The sequence below is a fragment of the Eschrichtius robustus genome, chromosome 4 (genome assembly GCF_028021215.1).
Source record: "Eschrichtius robustus isolate mEscRob2 chromosome 4, mEscRob2.pri, whole genome shotgun sequence".
NCBI classification, from domain to species: Eukaryota; Metazoa; Chordata; class Mammalia; order Artiodactyla; family Eschrichtiidae; genus Eschrichtius; species Eschrichtius robustus.
The window spans coordinates 116323953-116351423 of record NC_090827.1 but is presented as its reverse complement, the minus strand read 5'-3'; the positions used below and the strand labels follow the sequence as shown (position 1 = coordinate 116351423).

At 51.0% G+C, this 27471-nt stretch overlaps 1 protein-coding gene across 2 annotated transcripts in view; it reads left to right on the top strand.

The window, feature by feature from the left end:
* JAKMIP1 (janus kinase and microtubule interacting protein 1) overlaps positions 1-27471 on the top strand; it is a 71016-nt gene that overhangs the window by 12851 nt on the left and 30694 nt on the right. For both annotated transcript variants that reach the window (XM_068542289.1, XM_068542290.1), the window contains 8 exons: positions 3724-3933; positions 4728-4847; positions 7915-8061; positions 9014-9154; positions 10835-10894; positions 22556-22684; positions 23850-23978; positions 25355-25438. In XM_068542289.1, the coding sequence (XP_068398390.1) occupies positions 3724-3933; positions 4728-4847; positions 7915-8061; positions 9014-9154; positions 10835-10894; positions 22556-22684; positions 23850-23978; positions 25355-25438 (1020 nt within the window). The remainder of the gene's footprint in view (positions 1-3723; positions 3934-4727; positions 4848-7914; positions 8062-9013; positions 9155-10834; positions 10895-22555; positions 22685-23849; positions 23979-25354; positions 25439-27471) is intronic.

Below are 27471 nucleotides of genomic sequence, written 5' to 3'. Positions count from 1 at the left end.
CTCAGTCTGGAGGTCGGGGGTACCATTTGCTGCCTTCTCTAAACTGTATTTTATAAGTGTTTCATGGTCTGCTGTTTAAATCAGATAGCCTTCTGTTAAGCAGGAGCTAAAGTAGATTAATAGTGGCCGCTAACATTGATGGTGTGCTTGTAAGGTGCCAGGCTCTGTGCTAAATTCTTCCCGTGGTTGAAGTCTCCCCCCAGTTGGACGGGCTGTTCTCAGTGTCCCCACGTTACCGAGGCTGAGGCTAAGAGGGGTGGCCCAGCCTGCCCAGAGTCACACAGCAGGTAGGGGCGGGGATTTGAGCCAGCTTCTGTCCGCCCTCAGGGCAGGGCTCCTAACTAGCATTCTCTGCTGTAGCGATCTGTGTCTGAATGCGAGGTGTACGATTCAGAAGTAAGAGTTTCAGGTTACAAGCAGCTTTAATTTGTTACCCTCTGAGAGTGTGATGAGTGAGAAGGGCATTTGTATTAGTTTCCTGGGGCTGCCTTAACAAATGGCCACAAACTCTCAGTGGCTTGAAACAACTGAAGTTTATTCTCTCACTGCTCTGGACTCCAGAAGTCCAAAATCAAGGTGTCAGCAGGGCCGCGCCCCACTGAAGGCTCTCGGGGAAGGCCCTTCCTTGCTCTTCCAGCTTCTGATGGCTCCAAGAGTTCCTGGGCTTGTGGCTGCACCACTCCAATCTCTGCCTCCCTCTTACATGATAAATGGAATATTTATAAATGGAATATTTCCTGCCATACCAATAAACAAAGGATGTCACAGTCATCAATGACTGCAGCCCTTCAACTTGAGCAGGTGAGCCCTGAGGAATCTCAGGGCTGAAAAGAATACCTGCTATCTAGCAGCCATCAGACTGCAGCCACTCCCCCCGCAGCGGTGAGCCCTAAGGAAACTCAGGGTGTGAAAATACAGGATACTGGCCCCAGATAGCGGAGGTGCATATCAAAGGAATGATTTCAGTGAGCCCAGATTCTTGCATCTTCCCATACATAGGAAAGCACTAAATTCCTTAACTTGAGATATCTGGTTTTCTTTAATTAACAGTAATCTTTTGATGTTCGCTACTACTTTGCCTTTGTCGCAAAAACTCCTGTATATCCTGGCTCCTGCCCTCGCCTCCTCCGAGCAGTTTCTCAGAGTTGCCTGAAACGCTGTCTCCTGGGCTTCGGTCCTTATTTTGCCCCAAATAAAACTTAACTCGCAACTCTCACATTGTGCTTTTTTTTTTTAAGTCAACAATGGCCCCCCCTCTATGTTTTTCTTCTTCGGTCTGCGTCTTCTCTTCGTCCTATGAAGACACTTGTCATTGGATTTAGGACCCACCCAGTTAATCCAGGACGATTTCCTCATCTTAAGATCCTTAATTACACCTGCAAAGACCGTTTTCCCAAACAAGGTCCCATTCACAGGTATCTGAAGTTAGGATGTGGACATGTCTTTTTAGGAACCACAATTCAAACCACTGCAGTATTCATTCATTCATTTCCTCAATATTTGCACACCTAATGGAAACAAAAGTCTAGGAAAGACAGGAACTACTATTTATTGAGACCTACTATGCGCATGCAACAATTATAATTAGAGCTAATGTTTATTTTATGCCTACTGCCTGCCAGGCAGTTTTTATGTGTTAATGTATTTCATCCTCAAAACATCCCTATTATTATCCCCATTTCACAGACGGAAAACTGAGGCTTAGGAAGAAATCAAGTAACTAAACCAAGGTGACGGAGCCAATAAGTGGTGGCATCAGGGCTAGAACCCAGGCAGTCTGGGCCCAGTGGCCTTGCTCCTAAGCAGCCTGCCTGTCTCTGCTGTCCCCTTCAGTCCTCACAGCTCCCCTTCCAGGTGGATGTTCCTACATCCCCATTTTACAGGTGAGGAGCCTGAAGCTTAGAGAGGTTGAGTGACTTGCCAGAGGTCGCACAGCTTGCCAGTGGGGGATTAGTCTCCAGTTCATACTTTTGTACTCCATGCACAGTGCTTTTTCCTCTGCGCCAAGTTGTTTTATATCAGTTGGCTTTAACATTTACGTTGGGTAATCAAGGTAGTATCCACGTTACATTGCCTTACATACAGGCCCGCTCGTGGCGGGCACTCACAGGTATGTGTTAAATAAAGCCACATCATATAGACTTTATCCAGATTTCGTTGAAACCATCCTTACTAAAGCATTTGTATTCTTTTCAGAACTTTTTAACGTACCTTATCTCAAATAGAATTTATTCCTAAACCCCATGATGATAGTAATCACTGTAGCTGAAACTCTTATGATTTTTTTCAATTAATGAAACTCTAGTACTTGGGAAATTTTCTCTTTTAACACCTGTATTAGTTTCCTAGGGCTGCTGTTACAAAGTACCATCAACTGGGTGGCTTAAACAACAGAAATTTATTCACTCACAGTTTTGGAAGCTAGAGGTCTGAAATCAAGGTGTCGCAGGACCATGTTTTCTGAAGGCTATAGGGGAGGATCCTTCCTGCTTCTTCCAGCTTCTGGTGGCTCCAGGCGTTCCTTGGCTTGTGACCGCATCACCCCAGTCTCTGCCTCCATTTTCTCCCTATGTGTCTGTGTATCTCTCCTCTTATAAGGACACCAGTCGTTAGGGCCCACCTGACTCCACTGTGACCTCATCTTAACTAATTATATCCGCAAAGACCCTATTTCCAAATTAGGTCACATTCTCAGGTTGTAGGAAGGACATGGATTTGGGGGAGGGGCACCCCAGTATAGCACCCTTATTGGGGCAGTTTCCCAGCTGTTGGCTTTGTGTCCAGAAACAGTCGAAGTGTATGGCCCGTGGCAGAAGCTCCCTCCTCCGTAAGCTTCTTTCTGCTTGGTTTCCTCTAGGGAATGTGGGACGAGGCTGGGCTGGGGGAGCTGGGGCTCATGCTGAGGCTCGAATGTGGAGAGGCTGAGGCGCTTTGGAGGCCCCAGAAGCATCCAGTCGGCTCTCTGACTGTGGGACCCTGAGAGACGTCAGGGCGGAGGGAGGAGGTCGGAGTGTCAGCTGCACACGGGGAGTTAGCATGTTAGGTGAGGATGCAGCTGGCTGAGGAGAGGATACAGACTGGGAAGAGGGCCAAGCCTTGGAAACTACAGATTTCGATGGTGACCAGGGCAAGGCGAGAAGAAGATGGAAACAGTGAAGTCCCACAGAGGGCGGGAGGGTGGGAGCAGTTCACGTAGCTGGAGTGGGCGACAGTGTCAGATGGGGTGAGAAGGAGAGAGGATGGAAAATTGTTCAGTGAGTTTGCGGGCCAGGAGAGTGTTGGAGACGTTAGCAAGAGCTGTTTACTGGAGGGGTGGGGACGTGGCCAGACAGGAGTGGGAGAGAGGAGGACGACCAACTCTGTGAAGAAGCTGAGCTGCTGGAGGGCAAGGGGGTGATGGCTGGAGGGCCCTGGCGGGTCAGGATTTGACTTTATTTCATTAAGGTTAGAGAGACACGAGCACTGATCAGTTTCGAGGGTAAGTGTCTGGTTGACCATATAGGTCGTTGAACCCACAGCTCTGTGCTCCTCTGTGCTGGGGGCGGTGACGGCGGAGCAGGGCCTGGGCTGTGCACTACGGTGTCTCTCTGTCCTGTGTTGCTGAGTTCAGCTGCCCCAGGTCCATGGACCTGCTGAACCTTTCCCTGGGCCTGAGACCAGCAAGAGAGAGCTTTCCCTGGTCACGAGCCCCTACAATTGAATGCTTATTCTTTCTCTTTCCAGATGGATGAGATCAAGGGAAAAGATCGTGTGATTCTGGCCTTGGAGAAGGAACTCGGCGTGCAGACTGGGCAGACCCAGAAGCTGCTTCTTCAGAAAGAGGCTTTGGATGAGCAGTTGGTTCAGGTCAGAGAGGCTGAGCGGTACCACGGTAGTCCAAAGAGAGAGCTCCCACCTGGCATAGGGGACATGGCCGAGCTCATGGGTGTCCAGGTGAGGGGCTCATGCAAGCACTGGGGCCTCAGCTGACCACCTACCTGTCCTTCCTCCTACTGGTCATTCTTCTGGCAAACTTGCCTGCCTGCCTTTCCCCCACCCCTCCCCCCTCCCTCCCATCCATCTGCGCATCCTTCCTTCCCTCCCTTACCCCTTCCTCCCCAAACGTGGAGCTCAGTTGAAAAGGAATGAAAACCTGAGTGCCGAGTATACAGTGAGAGCTCAGAAAGGGACCCAGTCAGGACAGGACATGACTTAAAGGCAGAGCTCTGCCCATGAGGAGAGCTCAGCCAGCAGAGAGGGCACCTGGGGCCACAGCTTGGTACTTAACAGGCACAGAGGAGGCCAAAGCTGCATTCATTCATTCATTCACTCATTCATTCATTCACTAAATACTCAAGTGTCTGTTGAGCGTGCTGTGTGCAGACACCACATGAGGTGCTGGCGTCTCAGTGGTGAGTGAGGTGGGCACAGTGCCTGCCCTCGAGGAGCGTCCTGGAACGTCTATGATTGTGCCTTTGTCAGAGATGCTTGGCGGGCAGGGGCTCGGACGGGAAGGTCCCCAGATACCACGTTCAGATGTCAGGGAGCCTCTGGAGGGTTTGAGGTCTTGTCGCCTTTGAGATGAAGTCTTTCCACACGTTGCTTGACTCGGGGGAGCCCCAACATGGCGCATGGTCCTCCTAGTGAGGAGCTCACCTTTGTCGTCAGAGTTTTCCGCAAGGGTCCACAGAGCGCTTTGACTCAGTTAAGCTTTTTCAAAGTATGTTTGTGTCTTGCTTCTTTTTTAGGATCAGCATATGGACGAGCGAGATGTGCGGCGATTTCAGCTAAAAATTGCTGAACTGAATTCGGTGATAAGGAAGCTGGAAGACAGAAATACCCTCTTGGCAGACGAGAGGAATGAACTGGTAATCAGCCCCCAAGAGACAGATGGTGCCTTGGGATGCAGGAAAGCAGCCCTGGGGCCACAATCCACACCCTAAACAGGAAGTTAATGCACAGGCCATCTGGTTTTCTCTACTTTCCTTCTAATTTCTTCCTGATTAAAAATCTAACACACGCTTGTTGAAGAAACCTGTTAGTGCCCTTGATTCTGTAGGAATTTATCCTGAGCTGACAATCAGAGAAGTTCAGTGAGGGCTATGGAGAGGGTTTTCATGGCAGTGTTGTTTACAGTAGCAACCAAAACCGAAACAAAACCAAACCAAACCCCACCTAAGTATTGATCAAAATAATGATGGAACATTTATGCAATGAATTGCGTGCAGTCATTAAGAATGATGTTATAGGTCACATTTATTTGCCATAGAAATTTGTTCACAATGAATTAAATGATAAAAGCAGTCTACAGAACAAAAATACATTGTCATCATCCTGGATATTGGAAGTTGTTTTAGGTGGTGTGATTATGGATAATTTTTACTTTTTGCTTATTTATTTACTTTCTTTTGCATAAAAGTGCACATATTTCTAATTTTAAAAGTAGTGAATGTGAACCTCTGGTTAAAAAAAATAAATCTCTAGTAAAAATAGCAATTTCTTGAATATGTTTAAATTTGCTGGATAAACAATTAACCTAATTTTTATGTAGTGGTAGTCAGCACGTACAAATGTCTTGACAAACGTCTCGTAATATTTCTCTTTATTCTAAATTTTATTATGAAAGTAAGTGTATCAATATATTTGAAAAACATGGGAGATGAAAAGTGTTAATAAGTGTCACCTCTTCACAATTTTAACAGGATCAAAATAAATTCATTTTCTTCCAGTATTTTTAAAGGCATATTTTTATATGGTTTTCATCAGACTGTGCATCTAATATTATGTCTCCACTTTTTACTTAAATATTCATGAGCTTAAAAAAAAAATCCCTCATGAGAGGCAAAATAGTTTACTAAGTGGATTAGAAAAAAAAATAGCTTGCTTGAAACAATTCAGACCTTCTGAAGTGTTTAAAGTAAGAATCAATAAGCTGGCCAGCACTGGGATCTTAAAATCATGAGGTAACTTCTGTTAACAGTTTGAGGTGATTCTTACATGTTTTTAATGCTTATGCAAATATTTTGACACCCACGAAGAGCCTTTTTTTTGTTGTTTTGTGGTTGCAAACGGGATATTTTCCCTATGTAATATTGTTCTGCAACTTGCTTTTTTCACTTGCTGTATCAATTACAGCGCTCCCCAGCAATGCGTGAAGATCTACCTTTGTCTCTGAAACAGCTGCGTCATACTCTGTTGTGTAGACAAACCATGGTTTGTTCAACCATTCCTCTACTGGTGAAGATTTAGGCTGTTTCAGGTTTCTTTGCTGTTGTGAACAATGCCTCACAGAAGATACATTTCTGTCCTTACCGACTTGACCCTTTATTTCTGCAGGATAGATTTCTAGAGGTACAATGTATGAGTCAAGGTACATGTTATATTTTAATGGCTACCATCAGTGTTTTATCTTAACTTTCACAGCCTGGTAACCAAAAGCAGGGGTCTGCAGTCAGTCCCTTGTGTTTGGTTCTTGGTTCTGGCACTTTCTGTGTGGTACATCACCCCACCTCTTTGTAGCCAGGTTCTTTGTCTGTGAAATGGGGATGGGGATGGGCCCCCTCCTCGGGGGGTGGTGAGGGTTAAATGAGAGGGGATGCCTGGGAGGGCCGAACATCGTTTTGGACACATGTGGCGAGTACTCGATCGATGCAGTGGTTCTTGTGATTTTCGTGATATTGATAAATATTTTAAATTGTTTATAATTTTCATCCATTACAATAACCCTGCGAAGACTATCGCTATGCGTTTAGTTCTCATAACAAGTCTCTGAGGCAGCTACTGCCATTATTCCCACCTTACGGAAGAGGGGACTGAGGCTGACAGCTCGGCCGTGGTCATGCAGCTAGCGTGCGTGTCTCGGAGGACACCGTACTCAGAAGGAGGAAGAGTGGGTGCCTCTAATGGAGTAGCCTCCCCGTCCCAGCTCGCCCTCCGCCTCCCCGGTCATCTCTCGTGCCTCTGTCTCGCTGGACTGGCCTCCACACAGCAGTCAGAGCGATGGCTTGTTCTAGAAGGCCGTCCTGACCACAGAGCGCTCCTGCCTCAAAGCCCTGGGCGCGGCAGGAGCGCGGCTGCAGGTGGAAGCAAATGGCAGAGCTCTCAGCTCCCTACGTCAGACCTCAGCGTGCCCGCCCCTTCTCTGCCCGTCCCCCAAGCTCCGCGCTCCCGCTGCACTCAGTGACGTGCCGTCTTCTTGCCCATTCTGAACCCCTGGATGTGTGGTGCCCCGGCCTGGCATGTCCACCGGCGCCTGTCTCACTGTGTTCTTACCTCTGTCACTGCCTTTGTCCTCTTCTCCCGTCTGTTGGACAGTCACCCCCTCGTGTCATCCCTTTGACCCAGCCCCCAGCACAGGGCCCGGGCCCCAGCGGGGCTCCCCAGATGCTGATGGGATGAGAGAGCCTGGAAGGACGCCCCGTCAGTCACAGGGGCTGTGCTCAGGGGACTCAGGGCGCGGCTCCAGGGCTGGACGGAGCCCTGAGCATTGAGGCTGGCACGCAGCAGGGCCAAGGGATCGTCTGTTGTCTGAGAAGTGTTGCGCTTTCGGCTAGGTCTCTACCTGGGGAGGAATGGTGGCTAGGAGGAGCTAGGTAGCTGGATTGACCTTTATGCATGTGACCCATGACCTCTGGGGGTCATGCCCGGAGGTAAAGGAAGTGTGGACGAGGCTCAGGCCACTTGCCGGCGGGGACGACCTGAGGGAGATCTCTGGGCCTCCGTGTTGGGCTGCACCCCCTCCTCTTGCCCGGCCCGAGGCCCTCTGAGGCTCAGGTGGGAGCCTGCATTTGGAAGCCAGGTGTCTGTGGGCTCTTCGTGGTGTTTGCACCACCCAGGAAATGTGGTCCCAAGCAGTGGCAGCTCCAGGCCAGGGGGGATCTCCACTGGCCTCTGAGGTTGGGTCTTACAGCTGCTGCCCTCTCTGTCTGACCACAGCTGAAACGCTCCCGTGAGACCGAGGTCCAGCTGAAGCCCCTGGTGGAGAAGAACAAGCGAATGAACAAGAAGAATGAGGACTTGCTGCAGAGCATCCAGAGGATGGAGGAGAAGATCAAGAATCTCACGCGGGAAAATGTGGAGATGGTAAGTCATCGTCTCGGAGTCCTTGTCTCCGCCCGGGCTCCTCCAGCTCCTGGCCCTCACCGTACACATTCTGTGGGGCCACCTCCTACCCGCCTCCCCCAGGAAGCCTGCCGAGCAGTCTCAGTCTGCACCCGTCCCTCCTGCCTCTGGTCTCCACAGTTCACAGCACCGTGGGCATCTATGCCTGACGGAGAGCCCGGGGCGGTCAGACAGTGGGTCTGCGCCTCCGCTCTGCGGTCTCCACCCAGGGTCCTTAGGCCCAGCCCTCATTCTCTCAGCTTCCTCATCTGTGAAATGGGAATGAAAATATCAGTGCTGTGGGTTTAAGGAGAGGATGGAATGATGGCATTAAACGTTCTTACAGAAAACCTGGTGCACTGAGGAAGCTCAGTATGTGAACGATTACAATTTTGTTCTAAGTGCTTTGAATTTGGGCCTTTTATTTGCTCCAACAAGAATGATTATGGTCTTTGTGGTCAGGGTGGTGTCTCGCAGTTGATGGTTGAAGGAATACTCTGAGGTTCATTGTCCAAACTAGTGTCAGTCATGCCCATTTTACAGCTGAGAAGACTGAGGCTCCGGGAGACAGAACACCCTTCTCCCATGCCCTGGCAGGTCCAGGTGTGAGTGTGTGTCGTTACCATGTGTTCCATGCTCTCTTTCCCCAGCGACCAAGCTTTCCAGGCTTGGTGCAGACATCCACCTCTCCCCGCCCCAGTGCCCACCCAGCCCTTTCTGTCAGCATCGGGCACAGTCAGCCACACCTTGGGCCTGGCTCCGGTCTGCAGCTGTCCACTCCTCCAGCCTGACGACCAGGGGGCTCTCACCCCTCCCTCCGTTCTTCCATCCCGTATCCCCAAGCCCACACTCCATGCCCTGACGTGCACGGTGGGTTCCTATCAAGTGTTGTGGATGAGTGGCCCTGCAGTGCCCTCTCTTCCCTTGGCTGCAGAAAGAGAAGCTGTCGGCACAGGCGTCCCTGAAGAGGCACACGTCCTTGAATGACCTCAGTTTGACAAGGGACGAGCAGGAAATCGAGTTCCTGCGGCTGCAGGTGCTGGAGCAGCAGCATGTCATCGACGACCTCTCGCTGGTATGTCTGCATGAGCATGAACGACAGCCCTCCGTGGGGCGCCATGAGACCCAGGCCTTGGGCATGGCATCAGGGCTGCAGGGCGATGCTGCTGGCGGGGTGGGACCTCACAGAGCTCCTCCTGGTGATGGGCACCTTGCTGCTTTGTTCTTCCAGAAAGCAGCCTCCGCTTCGTTTATACGACATCACTGGTATCTGGGAGCCGTTTTCATGGCTACTCTTTTTCTCAAATCTTATCCCTAGTTTGCTGCCATTGAGAAGCAGCATCAGTTTTTAAAAAAGCGCCTTCTGGCCTTTACAGAGTGGGCATGATCTGTCCCCAAGAAATCTATTGTTTTTTCTTTTAGCCTAGTTGTTGCAGACTGTGAACTTGAAAACTGGAACCTTATAATCAGAGCAGAATTTGAAGGACTTGTTAAGACTGTGTGTGTGTGTGTGTGTGTGTGTGTGGGATCATTAAGGGGGTTGTAAGTATGTCTTAAATAGGTGGAGTGAGACTTACATCCAGAGAATTCTGCATCTCTTTGTGGAAGGAGCTTAGGAACCAGAAAGGGAGCATCTATAGTGAGCTTTAGTTGCATCTTAGAAGCAAAGTGTGTTCTGCTTGCCCAAGGGGGTATGTGATGCTTCCATTAGTGGATCTTCAAAAAGTAGAAAAGCCAGTGATCAAAATTCTAGAAAAGGCTTTGACTGTAATTGTCCAATTCACTTTGCTTGCCTATCTCTCTATCTCTACTCCTTCCTTCTTTCTTTCCACTCACCCATCCATCCTCCCTCCCATCCCTCCATCCATCTTCCCATCCTCCCCTTCTTTCACCCATCCCTTATTCGCTCCATCCCACCTTCATTCCAACCATCATCTAGTCATTTATCCTTCCACTCATCTTTGCTTCATTACACGAAAGTCTTTATGCCACATGAGATGAAAAAAACACATCCAACAAAACAATGATAGAGTTGAAAGAGGAAGATTAACAGATAAGACTAGAGAAAATGAAGATAGCAGCATCAGTTAAGATCAGGAGGGACACATGGGTGGACCATGTGGGCTGCAGCCAAGCACCAGATTTGTCTCTGGGTTTCCTGGCAGCCGAAGAGAATAGGAACATTTGATTAGGAAGAAGAGAATGTACTGGTTTTATCTGGGGCAGAATGCTGCTACTCCTGCTACTACTCGGTGGGTACCATTTCTACTGACAAGAAACACAGGTACCCACAGTCTCTGAAGGGCAGGTTCCAGCCCATATAGCAAAGGAAGAACCTGAGAATCAGAAATGCGGTGTGTCACCTGACCAGGAGGAGGCCCCATGGGGATTTGGCCCCAGCTCTGTCTGAGGTCAGAGCTGCAAGCTTTTTTATTTTCTGCTGGGATCACTGACAGCTGATGTCTAGTCAACACTGCCTAAACTTTTATAGCTTACAGCCCCAGAGGCAGACAGGCAGGACTGGCAAATCTTGGCATTTTTTCTGGGATGGTCCAAGTCCAGTTAACGGTGTGGCTCTGTAGCTGTCAGTTCTGAGAAGCCGCCATGCCTTGGGTGCTCAGAACCTGGACTGACCCAGGCCTGGTGCAGACAGGTAGGCACAGCAGCATTGTGAGTTATGCCCTCTGAAGTCAGCTGGGTTGGTGGATGTGATGTGAGACCGGCTGAAAATCCCAACAGTTGTGTTTCCTTCTAGGAGAGAGAACGGCTCTTGCGCTCCAGAAGACATCGTGGGAAGGGCCTGAAGCCGCCCAAGGTGAGCGTGCGATGGCGCAGCTGCCCTGCTTTGGCTCCATGCCAGGGTCTGCAGGGCGGATGGTCCAGGCATAAGGGGAGAAGCGAGCAATCCATAGAGGAGCCCTAAAGGCAGACACACTCACATCTCTGCATATTCGATGGTGAAAAACCTGTTACAACTACCTCTCAAAGCAACGTGGGCCTGCTTATTGTAATTTATTCATGGAAAATTTACAGATGAATTCTGTATTTAGGCCTCAGGGGATGCTCACCCAAAATTAAAAACATAAAATACTTAGACCTTTTGAAGGATTTAAAAGATACTTCGTCTTGGTTTATAACATCTATATCCTGTTTTGAAAAACCAGGAGCTTTGGGCTTTTTTGGAATGATACAGAATGCGTTCTTTTTGGAAAATGTGGTTTTGCCCATTTTATGGAGATGGTGTCCAAACGTCCAGTGAGGAGAGCAGAGCTGGGTTTGGAAAACTCAGATGCCCACAGGGACCAAGCTGGAAAGTAAAAGAGCAAATTGGTATTTTAAAAGGACTTAGTTTGCATTAATACCCGTAAACATTTTTCACTTCCATGAAGATGTGGGCCTGTTCTCCTTTTTATGGAACCAGATGCCCCTCATGGTTTTATCTTCTGGTAGAGATATGGTTGTAGAGAAATATTTCCCTCCTGTAAAGAAAACAACAGTGCAGATGTCTTACTGAATGATCACAGATATATGGCTTTGGTGTCAGGGTGACGGTAGGGAGTGGTGGGGACTGTGGAAAACTGGGCCCAGAATATTAGCTGCTATAAGAAAGTGAGCCAGGTGGTATCAGATATTCCACTCATTCAAGAGAAGTGGGACTCCTTATGCATTAGTTTCCTAGGGCTTCTGTAACAAAGTACCACAAACTGGGTAGCTTAGAACAATAGAAATGTGTTATCTCAAGGTTGCGGAGTCTAAAAATCTAAAATCAAGGTGTTAGTAGTGCCATGCTCCCTCTGAAACCTGTAGGGGAATCCTTTCTTGCCTCGTCTTAGCTTCTGGTGATTTACTGGCAATCTTTGGCTTTCCTTGTCTTAAAGCTGCACAACCACAATCTCTACTTTTGTTGTCATGTGCCATTTTCCCTGTATGTCTCTGTATCACGTGGCTATCTTCTTATAAGGACACCAGTCACATAGGGGTCCATGCCACTCCGGTGTGCCCTCATATTATTGCAATGACCTTATTTCCAAGTGAAGTCACATTCTGAAGTACTGGGGGGTTAGGACTTTAACATATCTTTTTGGGGAGACTCAGTTCAACCCGTAACACCTTTATGTAAAATCTAAGGGTTGTAAATATTGGTGCAAATTGTTTATAGTACACTCTGTGGGCCAAATAAAAATATATCTGTGGACCGAATTTGGACACATGGATAAGTGGTTATTTATACCGTCTCATTTAATCTTCATAGCAACCCTGTGAGATTGGTGTTATTTTTTTTTTTCATTTTAAAGTTACAGGAAGTATATAGATATAAAATTTAGAAATGAGTCAAAGAGATAAAGTAATTGACAAGGCTGACCTTCAGACTCTAGTCTCGGGCTCCAAGGCCCAAGCTCGTGCCACCAAGTGAAGTTGAACGAGGTGCAAATCTCTATGCACTGACATTAGAAACTTAGAAAAGGGAAGTGGTTCAGCAGAACTTGGTTATTTTTAAATATATATATTTTATTATGGAAGTAGTATAACCACATTGTCGACTATCTGGGAGACAAGTGGTCCATCACAGCCGTACCTCCCCAGTGCAATCAGTGTTGGCATTTTAGTGCAGTCTCCGCTTCCCCCATCCTCACTCTGCTTCCATTTTTTTTTTTAATAATGTAACTGTAATTGTAGAATTCACTTTTGCACCCTGGGTTTTTACTTACTACTATACTCTAAAGCATTTATCCATGTTATGATGCTGTCATCATAAATATGAACGTTCATGGCTACATAATCCATTGAGTGGATGGGCTATAGATTTGTTTACTGTCCTGTGTCTGCCGGGCATGTTTGCTTCCAGCTCCTCACGGTTGTGAATAATGCTGCAATAAATGTGTCTGTGCTTAGCAGACCACTCTTCACGGGCCAGTTCTGCTGGATTCCCTGAGTGTTGAACATCTCACTGGGTGACCACCCTTTCCGTCTTCCTGGACTTCCTGCTTCTGTAAATGTCGCCACAGCGAACTCCTTTTGTCCAGAAAACTGTGTCCATAGTCTGGATCGTTCCCGTGGGTAGATTCCCAGAAGTCGAAATGTGGGTCAGAGGGTGTGAAGGCTTCAGTCAAGAACATTCGCCCCCAGCCCCCCACCCCTGCCTTATAGAAGGGTTGCATCATTTTGCACAATTGCCAGTAATGTACACCAATGCCATTTTCACCACAGGACATATGTTTAAAAAGCAACAGTCTAAAGGTGTTCAGTTTGTTGCATGAACTGGATGTGCTGTGGCCTCATATACCCCAGAAGGGTTTTCAGGAAACCCACTTTGGAGCCGTAACTATATTTTTCAAACCTTATCAGAATGCCTGGAATAAGAGAAGATTATGTTTCCCCTTTTCCTGTTTCTGAATGTGTCTGTGGGAAGAAACTTTACAAAGGCCTAGAATGGGCTTAGGATTTGCTAGGCTTGCATGTACAGCAGGCAAGGAGGGCAGCATCTGTGTCCTGTTCACCATGTCCTGGTCGCTGCCTGGCACAGAGTGGGTGGCCCTAAATAGTTGTTGACTCAATAAACAAATTGCTTTTACTGGAAAAATACATTTGCCTGACGCTGGGTCTTCTCAGGATGCGGATGTTTGGTCACTGTAATTGCAATAGTTTTATGCCACTGGAAGGCGGAGTTTGGGAACTTCTGTGGGAAATTTCCTGACCTGATTCAGGGTCTTTCCCACTTACTATGACCCACCAGCATCTTTCTTTTTCTCAAGGTTCAGTGTACAGCTGTTTCCCTTATGCGTCTACTCAATCCCAGCTTGTCCGGGGCTGGATGGGATGTATATCTGGGTCCATCGGGGACCCGGTTAGGTTTTTAATTCCGCAGGGCTGCCTCTCAAGCTGGGCAACTTCCCTTCCTTCTCTCCACAGGCCGCAGGGATTCAGTACTTTCTTTTCTCTCCTTAAATGCCTCCATAGCACTCTCTGTCCCTTATGCATCCACGCACTTTACCACTTTGTCCGGGTCCTTGCATGACACAGTGTCACGGTGAACGCATTGAAGTTTCCCGAATTTTCTGGAAGTCGGACAGCCATCCCTGCTCTCTGGCTGTTGCAAGCCTCCCTGGACTCTGCGGTTCCCCCGAAGGGGCTCCTCTAATTCCACACCCACAGCCCAGTTGCTGCAGAAGTGCTGAGGGCAGAGCAGTGATGCCAGCCCTCATCTTCCAGGGGCCATCCTGTCCCCGAGGGCTGCTGACCTGTCTCATGGGGGCTTCTGGGGACAAGACTGGTGTTGGCTGTCCCTGCCCGGGGACCCTGCTAGTTCAGCCCCGGGTGGAGGTTGCAGGAGAAGGGACCCTGAGCGGTTCCTCGGGCCCTGGCCAGGGAGGGGGACTTGCTCTGCGGAAGGTCTGATCAGGGCCTAACTGGAATCAGAGCCCCGCCATGGAGTGGCGGGTGGTAGGGGATCAGCCCGTGTGGCCTGGCAGCGGAGAGCTGTGTCTTAGGAGAGAGCTGGGCGCATGAAGAATGGCTAAAATTAGTACAGTTTGCTCATGCACCTTGAAAGTGGGGCTGGGATCTTGGTTGAGGCTCAGAAACCGTAGCCTGGAACAGCGTGAGGGTCACACCGGCTCCTAGCTGTGTGGCCTTGAACTCTGGGAACCTCGGTTTCCTGGTTCTTACAATGAACATCACATCCATGAGATTAAATGAAGCTTCTGGTTCCATGCCTGTTGTGTCGTCAGGGATCAATAAATTATAATTTATTTTTCTCCCTTCATCTTAAATCAGTAGCTTTCTTTTGGAGGGCCTTTTAGACGCAGGTTCCCAGGCCCTGCCCCTCCCCTCCCCCCACTCTAATTCACGTCACCATCTTTTAGAGAGAGACAGTCTCAGGTAGCAGTGAGGTGACATCTCGATGCCCTGTACACAGCAGCCGTCCCTTGAGGGGAGGTTGGCAAACACCAAAGCACCACCTGAGAACAGGCCCTTCCTTGGGTTCAAGCATCTGTTCTGTGGTCCCCTCTCCCAAATGGACCAGGGGTCTGCTGTCACCAGGACACACTTCACACCTGGGGAGCTTCTGATAGGTCACTCCTGGTCAGTGGCTCCTGCATCCATTCTGATAGGACACCTAGGGCCTATCCAAACTTGACCTTGTGCCTCCAAGGCCAAGCCTGCGGCCTTGTGGAGGGAAGTACCAGGGTGCCAGCAGCTGCTCTGGCACAGAAGCCAGGGTGCCATACCTTAGCCTGGCTGGATGCCAGGCACTTTCCATCATGTGAATACATTTCCCATTTTTAAGTAGCCATAGGAATCTTTTTTCCCCTTTCTGGTTGTTTCCACTTGACTTTGTTCCTGTACAACCCTTCCCCGTGGCTCTGTCATCAGCCTCTGAGTGTCGAGAGGGCTGGATCCCGCCTCGTTCGTCCAGTTATGAGCAGCTCCCAGCACAGCACCCGGCCCACACAGTGGGGCTCGATCACATTGACTCAGTGAGCTATTCTTCCTTTCAGTCCTGCTGGTCTGTGAGGCTCCCCGCGTGGCAACGTGCAGCCGAGGGCTTTTCGCTGGGTGTTTCATTCCCTGGAAGGGACAAGGGCTTGTCCCTTCCAGGCTGGGCAGCACCCCTGTCGCTTGTTCCCTCCTCCATAACCTGGTCAGGCAGGTGGCTGAGCTCTACATCAGGAGTACATGAGGCCGCCAGGAGCTGCTCCAGGTGCCGCCTGCTGGGTTTTTGGGGCCGTTTGGTAAAGGACTCGGGAAAAGATTTGGGTCCTGGAGATAAAACGTGGGGACGATTTTGAAGACGCAGGGCAGCTGAGTAGCTAGCCGCACACGTAGTCTGCACTGTCCCGACCTGGGGCAGCATTGCAGGTTGCTGGGCAATGGAGGGAGGAGAGAAAGCAGAGCTGGGGGCCTGACCTGGCGGCAGAGCCTGCCCAGGGCACCTCATCCCACATAGCAACGCCCATGGGGACATCCAGGCTGTACCCGAAGACTTTGGAATAGACAGGAAGTGATGGTGGTTCTAGGCAATGTATTCTAGCAGGGCAGGAAACCCCAACACTGGGAGTGAGCATGGGGGTGAGACTCAGTCTTCGGAGAGGAGCCAGCTGAAAGGCGGGTCTGCAGCTCCTGGCCTCCTGCCTGGTGTTAGGAGGGGACCCCAGACCCAGTGCTGAGGGGCTTGAGGCAAAGCTCCCTGATTCCAGACCCTCCCCTCTAGGCCTCTGCTTCCTCATCTGTCTCCACCACCTTCCTTTGGGCCCTCGTCTGCTGTCCTGGGGTTATTGCCACAGCTCCCTGGCTGCTCCCCTGCTTCCAGCATCTTCCTCCCCCGAGAGCTGTCAGAACGATCTTTTTATGGCACAAGTCTGACCCTGCCACCTTCTTCTTAGAAACCCTCCACTGGTTCCCCATTTCTTCTGGGACCTGGTCCCGCTTGCCTCCTGCCCAAGGCCTGCGGTGGCTCGTGCCTACAGTGGGCTAGGTGGTGAAGGCCAAGGCGGTGCAGCTCTCAGCCCTTCCCATCCCCCCATCTCTCTCGCCACTGCTCCATCATCCGTGGCGCATCTGCCTTGGGCCCAGCACAGCGTCAGGTGATGGGTGCGGAGGGGTGCCTCCGCTCTTGAGGAGCTTCCAGCAAAAGTGGGTCTACGTAGGTCCAGGAGGCAGCCCCACTAGACGCGTGTCATGGTGTCCACAGAGCCAGGAATCCGCTTGCAAGGCAAAGGTTGTCTTTCGTTTTTCTTGAGGGTTCATGTGTAGAGCAGCTCAGAGAGAAATCGGTCTTCAGGCTTATCGCAGAACTCAACGGTTTGCAGATGACTTGATTTCTAGGATTATCTCCCTCTTCCCCATTAGCCCAGATTTTTTCTGTTGCTAGCGTCAAAAACTCAAAGTCATTTAAACAAAGAAAAATATTTATATAACTGAGAAGTTTAGACTGGTTTCAGGCACGGCTGGATCCAGATGCTCACACGATATTGCCAGGTACCTGTCTATCTCCATCTTTCAAGTGTACTTTCCTCTGGGCTGGCCTCTTTCTCAAGCAGGCTCTCTCCCATGTGGTGGCCCAAACAGCTTTAGCAGCTTCAGGCTGGCATTATACCTGTCTAGCAACCTTTGTGGTCAGAGGATGTCTCTCCTCAGTGGTTCCAGCAAAAGCCCCAGGGCTGGTGCTCCTTAGCTCAGCCTGGTCACAGGCCCATGCCTGAACCAGTCCCAACTCTGCCTGGGTGGCAGCTCATTTGGAAAGATGACTTAAAGACTTAGCACTAAGTTGCCTAGTATGACATGGTTACGCAGCTCATACCATGGCTACTTTGAAAGGAGCAGAGTATCTATCACACATTATTGAAGTTAAAATATATATGAACTTGGCTGTGTATATTTTTTCTTTTGTGAATTAATGTTGCTTTGCTACCTTTTAATGTTGCTTTACTACCTTTCAAATTACAGAATTTTTACTTTTTAATGGTAAAATATGCCCTTTTTAAAACCCTCCACTAGGAGGGTTTTTTTCTTTTGATCTTATGCCTAGAGAAGCTTCTGCAAGAAACACGAGGCCCTTGTAGGTGCCACACGGGTGGGAAACTGAAGACTTCTCTAGTTGCACTTTTTCTGTTGGATGATGGTTTGTTTCGGTTCGTATAAATGATAAAAACAAATACTTACAGAAGAATTGCTGAGAACCCATGAGTTTAACTAGTCCGGGGCGCGTACAGGGTGGACGGGGATCAACAGAGAAATTTCCCAAGCCTCCCCGTTTTGGGCTCTGGTCCTGAAGAAGCCTCTCTCGGCTTCACGGTTGCTAGCGCTGTTCCCAGGGGCCCTTGCGATCATCCAGGGACCTGGGCCCATGGAATGGCCCCGACAGCAGGGCGGCTCAGGGAACCTGGGGTCTGGGAGGAAAGCCCCCGGAGAATAAGCCAGCCTGGAGGCCGTCCTCTGTGACTGACACGCCCAGGCCCGGCCCCTGGAAACCAGCTCCCCTCAGCCCACGGATCTGCCCCAGAGCTGGCATCCCTTTTAATAAAGGTGCATCTTCCGGAGTATCTTCATTCTCAGAACTCTGCGGTAGAGAAGGGAGACAGTGGGCTTGTGTGGTCGAGGGAAGGAGAATGCTCTGGGGAAGAATCGGTGCTTCCTCCTAGGACTTGAGGGAGGCCTGGAAATTGATGGCAATGATGTGGCTTTCGGTTCCCTCGACACACATGGGCTAGCGGGTCCTGCAGCCCCTCCCCGCCATGGAGTATATCCTCTTTGTGCTATACGTCTCCTTTTTCCTCTGTCTCTGTGCCCTGGTGTGCCTGTACTTTTCTGGCTGCCAGGAGATGACCCACAAGCATGAAGGTAAGTGGCCAGCTTTGGGGGATTGGTTGTGGCCATGTGAAAGTAAGTGGCTATGATTGGGGAGCTCCTTCCTATGACCACGATTGTTGGGAATGACACAGATGAGGAGAGAGGAGGCTGAGAGAGGCTGGAGTCAGTTGAGGGGTTGTTTATTTGGGAGGTGCCTCCCCTTTTCCTCTCCATCCCATGTGATCTGCTAAGAATGAGCGTCTATTCAGCATGTAAATGGAGAAGAAATGTTTAGTTTTCTGTCATTTTTTGCCCAAACTGCATTTCAAGCATTTGGATTAGTTAGTAAAATGGTGTCAGCAATGCAAGACTTTGGTGGCAAAGAAAGTAGAAGTCTGGAGGAGTGGGCCCCTTCTATATAGAAAATGCACTTGGAATGGGCAAAGATGGAAATTTTATGCTCCTGAAGTGTCTTTTCTTAAGAAATTCCCAGGGAATCTTTGAACGATGGAGGCTCCGAAAAATCGACGGTTCCTTTCACGCTTGACTTTTTTTAAAAGCCCATTATGAGCCGAGCATTTGAGGAAACAGTATTTGCAGGTGATTTTCCTCTCATTCCTTGGAGACTGGTGTGTTATTTTGTGTATACGAAAATGCAGTGGAAGGCAGGGTTGCTTCGTCTCCCAAGAAGACAGCCACCAGATTTTCACTTGAAACATTAAAATGTCTTTTTCTATCTTGTTTTTTTAATTAATAAATGCATAAATATACATAATACATTCTGGCTTCCCATATAATACAGTCACTTGAAAAAACTAACCCTCGGAGGAAACAAACTAACTTCACCCATATGTTATACAAGGTGGGGCTCGGGGTCATAGTCAGCTCACTGCTGCCCTGGAAATTGTATGTGCTGTGTGTTTGTGGATTCGTCTCCTTTCTGATTATAGGGGTATAATTTGAATGTCCTTTTGTGTTTGATCCCCACCCTCAGAGCTGCTTCCTCCTTGCCTCACTGCAGCATGCTTCCTAGGGTTCTTGGTCTCTGGGGCCACATGATACTTCAGGGGGCTCCACTTGGGTCTGGGCATGTCTGCTTTAAATGCACGGCTGCAGCGTCTGTAGTTAATACGCTGTATTAGGGCTCGGTAATTGAGTACTTAACTCGTAGTCCCGCAAGTTTTCGAAAAGCAGGTTATCCTAGGTAATGGAACATTGAGTCATCGCCTCCCAGAATGGCCCATGACGCCTGCGGTGAGTGACCACCACTCAGCATTGCATCCTGGTCGTGCAGACTGTGAGACTTGACATTTCCTGGGGCTCCATCGGTGTGCCAGGCAGGGCCCTCCCCGCATCACGGCTCACTGCCACTCAGCACCACAGGCCTGTCCCCAGAGGCCTAGCAGTTAGCAGTGTTTACAAGAAATGAGGTCAGCTGAGTGGCTGCCCAGTAAAATAAGGAGCCTGGGGCTCGGGTGAACTGCGTGTGCGCAGAGGAGCTGAGCGCTGTAAATGCATCCGCCATCAGATGTCATAGCCACAGCTCCCTGGAGATGGAACATCTGGAACATCGTTGACACGTGAACTCAGGTGGGGTTTCTCAACCCAGGGGCAGGGGGGATTTGAGTGTAGGATTGTCTCCTCCAACCTCCCCTCAGAAAGGAGCCTAATAGGGCCTCACCTTGCTACCTGGTGGACGCACCTGGGGTGCACAGTCAGGTGGAGGCCCAGCTGATGCTGGCTGCATGAATGAGGGAAGGGAGGTCACGTGCAAACCCGACACTATTTGTGGGTAAACAAGTTTGGCATTGAGTTCATTGCAAATACTCACTGAACAACCGGTATTTCTTGAGTGTGTCAGGTCCTGGGCTACAGTGGGGAACAGAAGAGCCCAAATCCTCGCCCTCATGGAGCAAAATCCCTGTCCTCATAGGGCTTACATTCTAGAGGAGAGAGACAGCTAACAGACACGTAAGCAAAATATGTCTTATGTTAGGTAGTGATGAGCACTATGGAGAAAAATGAAGGAAGGAGAACAGAGGCTGGGGTGGGGATAGGTTAGTCAGGACTTTGATGTGGTGGTCAGGGAGGTCTTGTTTAATGTTACATTTGTGCGAAGACTTGAGGGAAGGGAGGGAGAGAGCCTTGTGCGTTCTGGGGAAGAGCATCTAGGCAGTGCAGAGGCCCTGGAGCAGACATGTGGAAGGTGCAGGGGTGCGCTTGGCAGTGTGGCTGGAGCCCAGTGGTGAAGGGGATGGGGCCAGAGCAGAGTAGGAGGCGGGTCCTGCAGGGCCTGTGGACTGCAGTGTGGATGTTGGCTTTTACTGAGGTGTGGTGCAGAGCCAGTGGGCTCTGAGCAAAGGACCAACACAACCTGACTCTTGTTTCAAAATAGTTCATCTGACCACCAGGTTATGGGACAAGGGCAGGAGCCGGAAGGACAGTAGGAGGCAGTTTTTAAAATTTCAGTGAGAGATGATGGTGGCTTGGGCCAGGAGGGAGGCGCTGGTTCCTGGAGGATTGGATTCTGGGCTGAAGATGGAGCCAGCAGGATTTCTCCCAGAGGCGTGGAACATGGGGGGCGGGGCGGGGGCGGGGGGGGGGGAAACCTAGGTTTTTGGCCTGAGGAACTAAAAGTATGGAGCTGCTGGTGACAAGCACGTTAGACTGTGGGAACAGTTGGTTTGGGGGTGTCCACCAGCCACCCATGGAGCTGTTGAGATTATTTGGGAGTTCACGGGGCAGTACGTGCCCCTCCTGTATTAAATAAACAAAAAGGAGCACAGGGTGAAAGCAGTTTGCAGAAACACGAATGCCAAATGCAAAGCCATTGTGGGTGACAGCGGTGGTCAGGTGCCTCCAGCAAAGCCTCATGACAGACACTAACCGTACAAGATGACACAGGAGCCCCCCTTCTTCTCCCTTCCTGATTCTGAATTATTTCCTAATCACGTTACTGATGGTGGCACCAGCCACATTTTTCTTACATCTGGGCACGTGAGATTGTACACAAGCATTAGCTCCAACGGAGTGGGAGGTGCCCTGCACATGTGGGGAGCGCCCTGACCCCTCCCTCTGTGTGTTACGGGGTTGGGGGGGGGGCCGGATCTGGGAGGAGCCGGTTCAGATGAACGGGTAGGAGCCTGGGCTTGGCTCTGGATTTCGTTATAGTTCTTTCTTCATGGTCAAGAGCATTCATTGATTGTAAAAACAAATAAAAGTCCCTCTCAGGGGCTGTTTTGGGGAAAAAAAGTGCCAGTGTTTCTAGGACGAGGGATGTTGATCTGGTGATTGTGAGTTGACATCTGCGGCCCCAGGGGACAGAAGCTCTTTGTGGTAGGGACCAGGCCTGGTTTTGGTCTAGTTGCAGCCCCCAGGCCCAACCTAGTGTCTGACCCATAGAAGGCGCTCAGTCAGGTGTTTGCTGAATGAATGAATGAATGAGTGAATGAAGCCCCATCTCCTGTGATATCTGGCGTGGGAGAAGTGCTGGGCAGGGTAACCGGGAGGCCAGAACACAGAGCATTTTAAATTGCCTCTGAATCTGAATACTGGGTGTATGTGGGTCTGTTACACTCTTCCTTCTCATTTTGTAAGTGTTCCAAGTTTTCCATGACAAACAGTTAAAACTAAAATTGCCTCACGGGGAACGTCTGGTGAGGACCTGGGGCCCACACTCGTCCAGCCGGAGTCCCAGGGTCCACCCGAGGACACTCTGCCTCACCACCTTTCCCTGTGCCTGGCCTAGAGCACCACATCTCACGTGGCTCCCCCTGCCCTCCCCTCCTCAGTACAGCAAGGATGCTGCTCACTGTTACTGCCCTGGGCACGGTGCTTGGTGGCCTCACTTTGTGCCCACAGGTGAGGTGGGGGGTCCCACGTCTGTCCGATGGAGGAAGTAGCTGGCGCTCAGAAGGGCCAAGTGGCTGACTTGCAAAAGGTCATCAGCTCGTGAGCCTGGAGCCAGGGTTGGGCCAGCATGCTCTGCGGCAGCCCTCCACCCTCTGACCACCTTTGGCACCCCCTTTCTCCCCCGGCAATCACAGACAGACCCTACCACCCACCTCCTGGGATGCCCTGTTGGCCCAGATGCCCATCGTAGCCCCCTCTGCCCCGGGGAACACGGGATGGAGGATCCAGGTGATTCTGAGTCCCCTCCTCATGTCATGCAAATTGCCTTTTACAGAAGCATGTTGTGGAAACATTTTTTGGATTTGACGAGGAGTCTGTGGACTCGGAAACATTGTCAGAGACGTCCTGCAACACAGACAGGACGGACAGGGCTCCGGCCACGCCCGACGAGGACTTGGACGACGTAAGCGGACCTCACCCTGGGGGTGCTTGTAGGGCGCCTCGCGCCTCTGGCCGCTGCAGGCATCGCTCCCTCGCTGTGAGGCGTGAACCCTGCAGGACCTGTGTGATCACAGCCCAGCGTCCAGGAAACGTGGTCCCCACTGTCACAGGTTCCGAGGGTGGTGATGGGGGCGCTGGCAGCACGTGGGGACCCCTTGCTTCCCCAGCACGGCTTTCACACAGGAGATCTGTGGCCACTGCGTTGTTGCTTGCCCTTTGTCATTAAAACCGCCGAGTGGCGGTCTGTTCCTCATCCCCCTGTGCTCACACACGCACATGCGTGCACACACACAGACACACACACCACCCATATATGAAGATGGCATATCATTGTAGGAGAGGATCCAAGCAGCACTGAGAAGGGTAAAGAGCAGAGTGAAAGCCACCTGGAGCCTCTCATCGTGGCTCAGCGCCCTCACGCTTTCCTGACCCTCCGTCTGTGCACAGCCGCGTCCGTGACCGCGGCTCTGGTGAGCTGGAGCCACAAAGGAGGGAAGAACAGCTTCACTCTCCCCCACCTGGTGGCAATCACTCAGGAAACCCCATGAAACGTGACCACGTCAGACACGTGCTTTTTGATTTGCTCTTTTCACCAAGAATGTGTAACAGGCCTCTCTCGGCACCAAACACTGTGTTGCACATCACGCTCTGTCACGAGCACATCCTCACGCATCTGCATGTGCATCCAAGCTAACAGGCCCCGATGAGAGGTGTTACACGGATTCCAGTTTCTCACAACTGCAGCGATGCCCTTTGAGTGGTGGTTTCCTTAGGAGAAACTCCCAGAATGAGGAGGGCTCCTCGTGCTGGGTGGGAGGGGCGCCCTTTACAACGTAGATGCTCACCCGTGCGGTCGGGGCGGGCTCACCCTTGCTCGCCTGCACATGACTCAGTGATTCCCGGGGCTCAGGGAGCTCCTGGGAAGGGCGCTGACGGCAGAGGAGGCGTCTTCTCCCCGGGCCCTTCACTCCAGAGTTCCAGTTAGGTCGTGGCAGTGACCGGGTCATCATGTAACTGTTGGCAGCAGTCGTGAGAGCTGGACATGCGCTTTGCCTGACTTGACCCTGGCACCGCAGTTCACGTCAAGTCACGCACTTCCTCGTGCTTTTCTTTTCCATGATGTTAAGACTACAACCCGAGAAGAGGCTGACCTGAGGTTCTGCCAGCTGACCAGGGAGTACCAGGCCCTGCAGCGAGCCTACGCCCTGCTTCAGGAGCAGGTGGGGGGGACGCTGGACGCCGAGCGAGAGGCCCGGGTAGGTGCGGCGGGCGGGGCGGCGAGCGGCTGGGCAGAGGCCGGGTGGCTCGTGCCCTTTCCGGCATCGGGATTCCGCAGGGGTGCTGAGCGGGGATGGGGGCGCCTAACAGCCTCCGCCGTGGCAACATTCCAGTGTTTAGCAAACCGGATGGGAACTATCTGCCCATCCTCAGTGTGACAGTGGAACTCGCCGAAGAAACGCTGCCGTCTCACGCGTGTCGTGTGCACCGTCCATTGGCAAGAACGGCTTCAGAATTTAAGATTCAGTGATGAAATCAGGCTCACTGTTAAACAGACTTCCCTCCCTCCTGGCTGAGGAGCCCTCAAGAATGTCCGTAAGGAGCCCAGGCAGAGACGGTTGGGGTGTCCCAGCCCACACGGCGCTCTGCTGGACACCCAGGTCGGCCACGCCAGCCTTCCTGCTGGGCTGAGCTCTGCCTTCTAGTAACGTCCACTCACTGGCCATCACCCCACCTTCAGGAGTCACACAGACCAGGGTCTGCTGGCCATTCCTTCTGAAGGCGAGGGGGACTCCCAGGGAGCACACCCGCTGGGGCCAGCGTTTCGCCCCAGCACGTCCCCGTTTCATTCCCACAACAGCCCCGTGAGGTGGGAGGTGGCAAGTGAGGCTGGCAGAAGGAAGCTTCTAGTGCTACAGTAGCATTCTGCCTGTAACCGATAGATTGGAGGAGGTATAATGCCGGAAGTGGTTTGGGCTGAATCGTGGTTTTCATTAGAAATTTCATCTACTTGCAGCATTTAAAAGTCAGGAGATTTCACATAGAAATCCCAATTCCTGGCTTCTCTCGAGAGCTCAGAACACCTGGCAGAACGGGGCTTCCCGTTCCACGTAGTCCCATTTGGCCGCAACCGCTGAGTGGCAGTCCCCTTGAGATGGGACATGTGCCTCCGGTTTGCCACAGTCCCCACCGCTCCCTATTACCCCACACCCAGTTGGCTCCCTTCTTTATAGTACCTGCATGGTCCTTGGGGTATTTTGGAATTCAGCCCTTGTTCTAGGTGGCAAAGGCCCACGAGATGGGCTAAGCAAGCGTGAAAGTGTTGCTGGCATTCGTGATGCAGCCACTGCACTTGGTCAGCTGGGCTGGGACCTGACGTGAGTGAAGAAACTGGCCCCTTCTCCAGTCTGCAGACATTTCTAAACTGAGGGGGTAGCACTGACGGCCTCTCAAGGCCTTGCAGTTCTTATACACGTCATACCTGTAGGTGACAGAGGAACCAGGCGGGCCAGTTTGCACGTGTGCTCCTAAAAAAGGACCTGTGTCTTAGGACTGGATCCTGCAGCCTGGTCCTTTCCATTTTCCTGTCACCATCCAGGGTGACGTGCTCACTTCCTGGTCTTTTTCATTCCAGACTCGGGAACAGCTCCAAGCTGATCTGCTGAGGTGTCAGGCCAAAATCGAAGATCTGGAGAAGTTACTGGTTGAGAAGGGACAGGTGAGCAGAAACGGTCACGTGCTCTGTGGCTGTTTACCTTTCTGTTCCCTTGGTGGTGCCCCTGGGGCCTTGGTGCCAAGGGGACTATTCTGTGGCTCTGCATCGTTCACTGCGGAGACAAGAGAAAAAAACACTAGCAGAGCCCAGGCGAGAATATCCCAGCTCACATGCCTCTTTACCGAGTTTTTAAAAATCAGACACATTATGAGATCCTGACTTGGCTTTTTCTTTGTTTGTTTGTCAAATGCACAAGAATAGGAGACAATTCCAAAAGTAAAGTGGTCACCAAAATCTTTTCTGACTTGAATCTGGAAAAAAAGCTGGCATTGCCTATAAAGATTCAGTTGTGGAAAAGAACTGGTACCTGCAGCTAGCTCTGAGTGATGGCAGGCAGAGGCGGCCTCGGGATTCCATGCTGTGACTGCCACATAAAGATCTGGGCCCTGAGCTTCTCAGATTAGAGTCACCTCCGTTTGCGCTTTCTCTGAATTTGGTTAGGCCTGAATTCTCTGAATTTGAATTCATTGCATATGTTGACAGCAGGACACAGCAGAGAGGCAAAACCTGGGCCCAGAACCATCCCCTGGGGTGGGGAGACCTTGAGGGGGTCCAGCCTCTCAGAGGGTAGCATCTAAAAGCAACACCAACCCGGAGGTCAGTACGGGTGGGCTGTGCTCTCCACGTCAGAAGGCTCTCTGTGGACAGAGATAACCGGGGCTTCTCAGTGGCTTACCACAGGGTTTCTGTCCTGCTTGACGCGCTGCCTGTCCTCCTGTAGGCAGAGGGTCTCCACTCCATGTGGTCACTCAGGGATCCAGCACTGGAGGCAGTGCCATCTTGTACTGGCCTATCCACAGCACATCCTCCTCGACAGGGGCCAGGACAGGCTGTTCAACGCCTCAGCCTAAACAGGCACATTTCCTGCCTCTTGTGAGGGTGCCAAGGAGTGTGTGGGCAGGTGGAGTGTGTGGTGGCACCACTGATCCAACCCCAGGGCAGGAGGTGACCTGAGGAGGTCTGGCACGGGCTACTAGAGGCCCTACGGTGGGACACAGGGAGTGGGGAGGTGGGTGTAAGGGAAGGGGTTGTAAGAGGCTCCAGGAGGGTTAACGGGGGCTCAGGAAGAGCTACAGAGCAGATGGCTTAGAACTGACTCTGGTGTCCAGTCAGTGGGACGAGGGCTTAGGTTGTGACTGAGATTCAAACGGAGGCAGCTGGCTGGTAACCAGAACTCAAGCCTGCACAGAGCAGTTCACCGCAGCAGCATTTATGCAGGACTGACTGGGCACAGGGTAGCAGCCGGCCCTCGGGAGCTGGTCACATAACCATGGTCCAGAATCCTCCGCGGAGGCAGGAGTGCAGTACAGGGCACTCGCTGCAGCAAACCCACCACATTCCAGCCCCACCACTGACCTGTTGCACAGCCTTGGGCAAGTTACGTGGTCTCTTGTGCCTCAGGTTCCTCATCTTTAAAATGGGGCTAATAATAGTACTTAACACATAGGGGAAGGGGGGTAGGGAGACTCAGCAGCAGCCGGGTGGAGTCCAGGTGAGAGATGAAGCTGTTTTCAGACTCCTGTCCTAACCTGCCGTTGACCTCAGCTTCCCTCTTCCAGGCTGAGCTCACAGGTTGTAACTTACCTGACCACAGTCTACGAATAAGTTAACCTCCTACCTGAGGGTGCTAGGCCCTGTTAGTGGGCCCGCTCTGCCCTCAGTTCCTGCTAAATGAAGAGGCCAGTTTGGGACAGAGCACATGACCATTCATTTGGTGAGCACTTACCAGAGCCCTTGCCCTGCGCCAGGCTCTGTGCTTGGTGTGTGGGATAACATATCAGTTAGCTATCGCCACCTAACAAATCACCCCAAAACTTAGTTGTTTACAATAACAAAAATTTTATTTGGCTACAATTTTATGGGTCAGCAGTTTGGGTTGGGCTCAGCTGGTGGTCCTGCTACTGGTCTCACCTGGGGTCATTCTAGAGGCTTCATTGTTGGTAGATCGATTGGGGATAGATGGCCCCAAGTGGCCT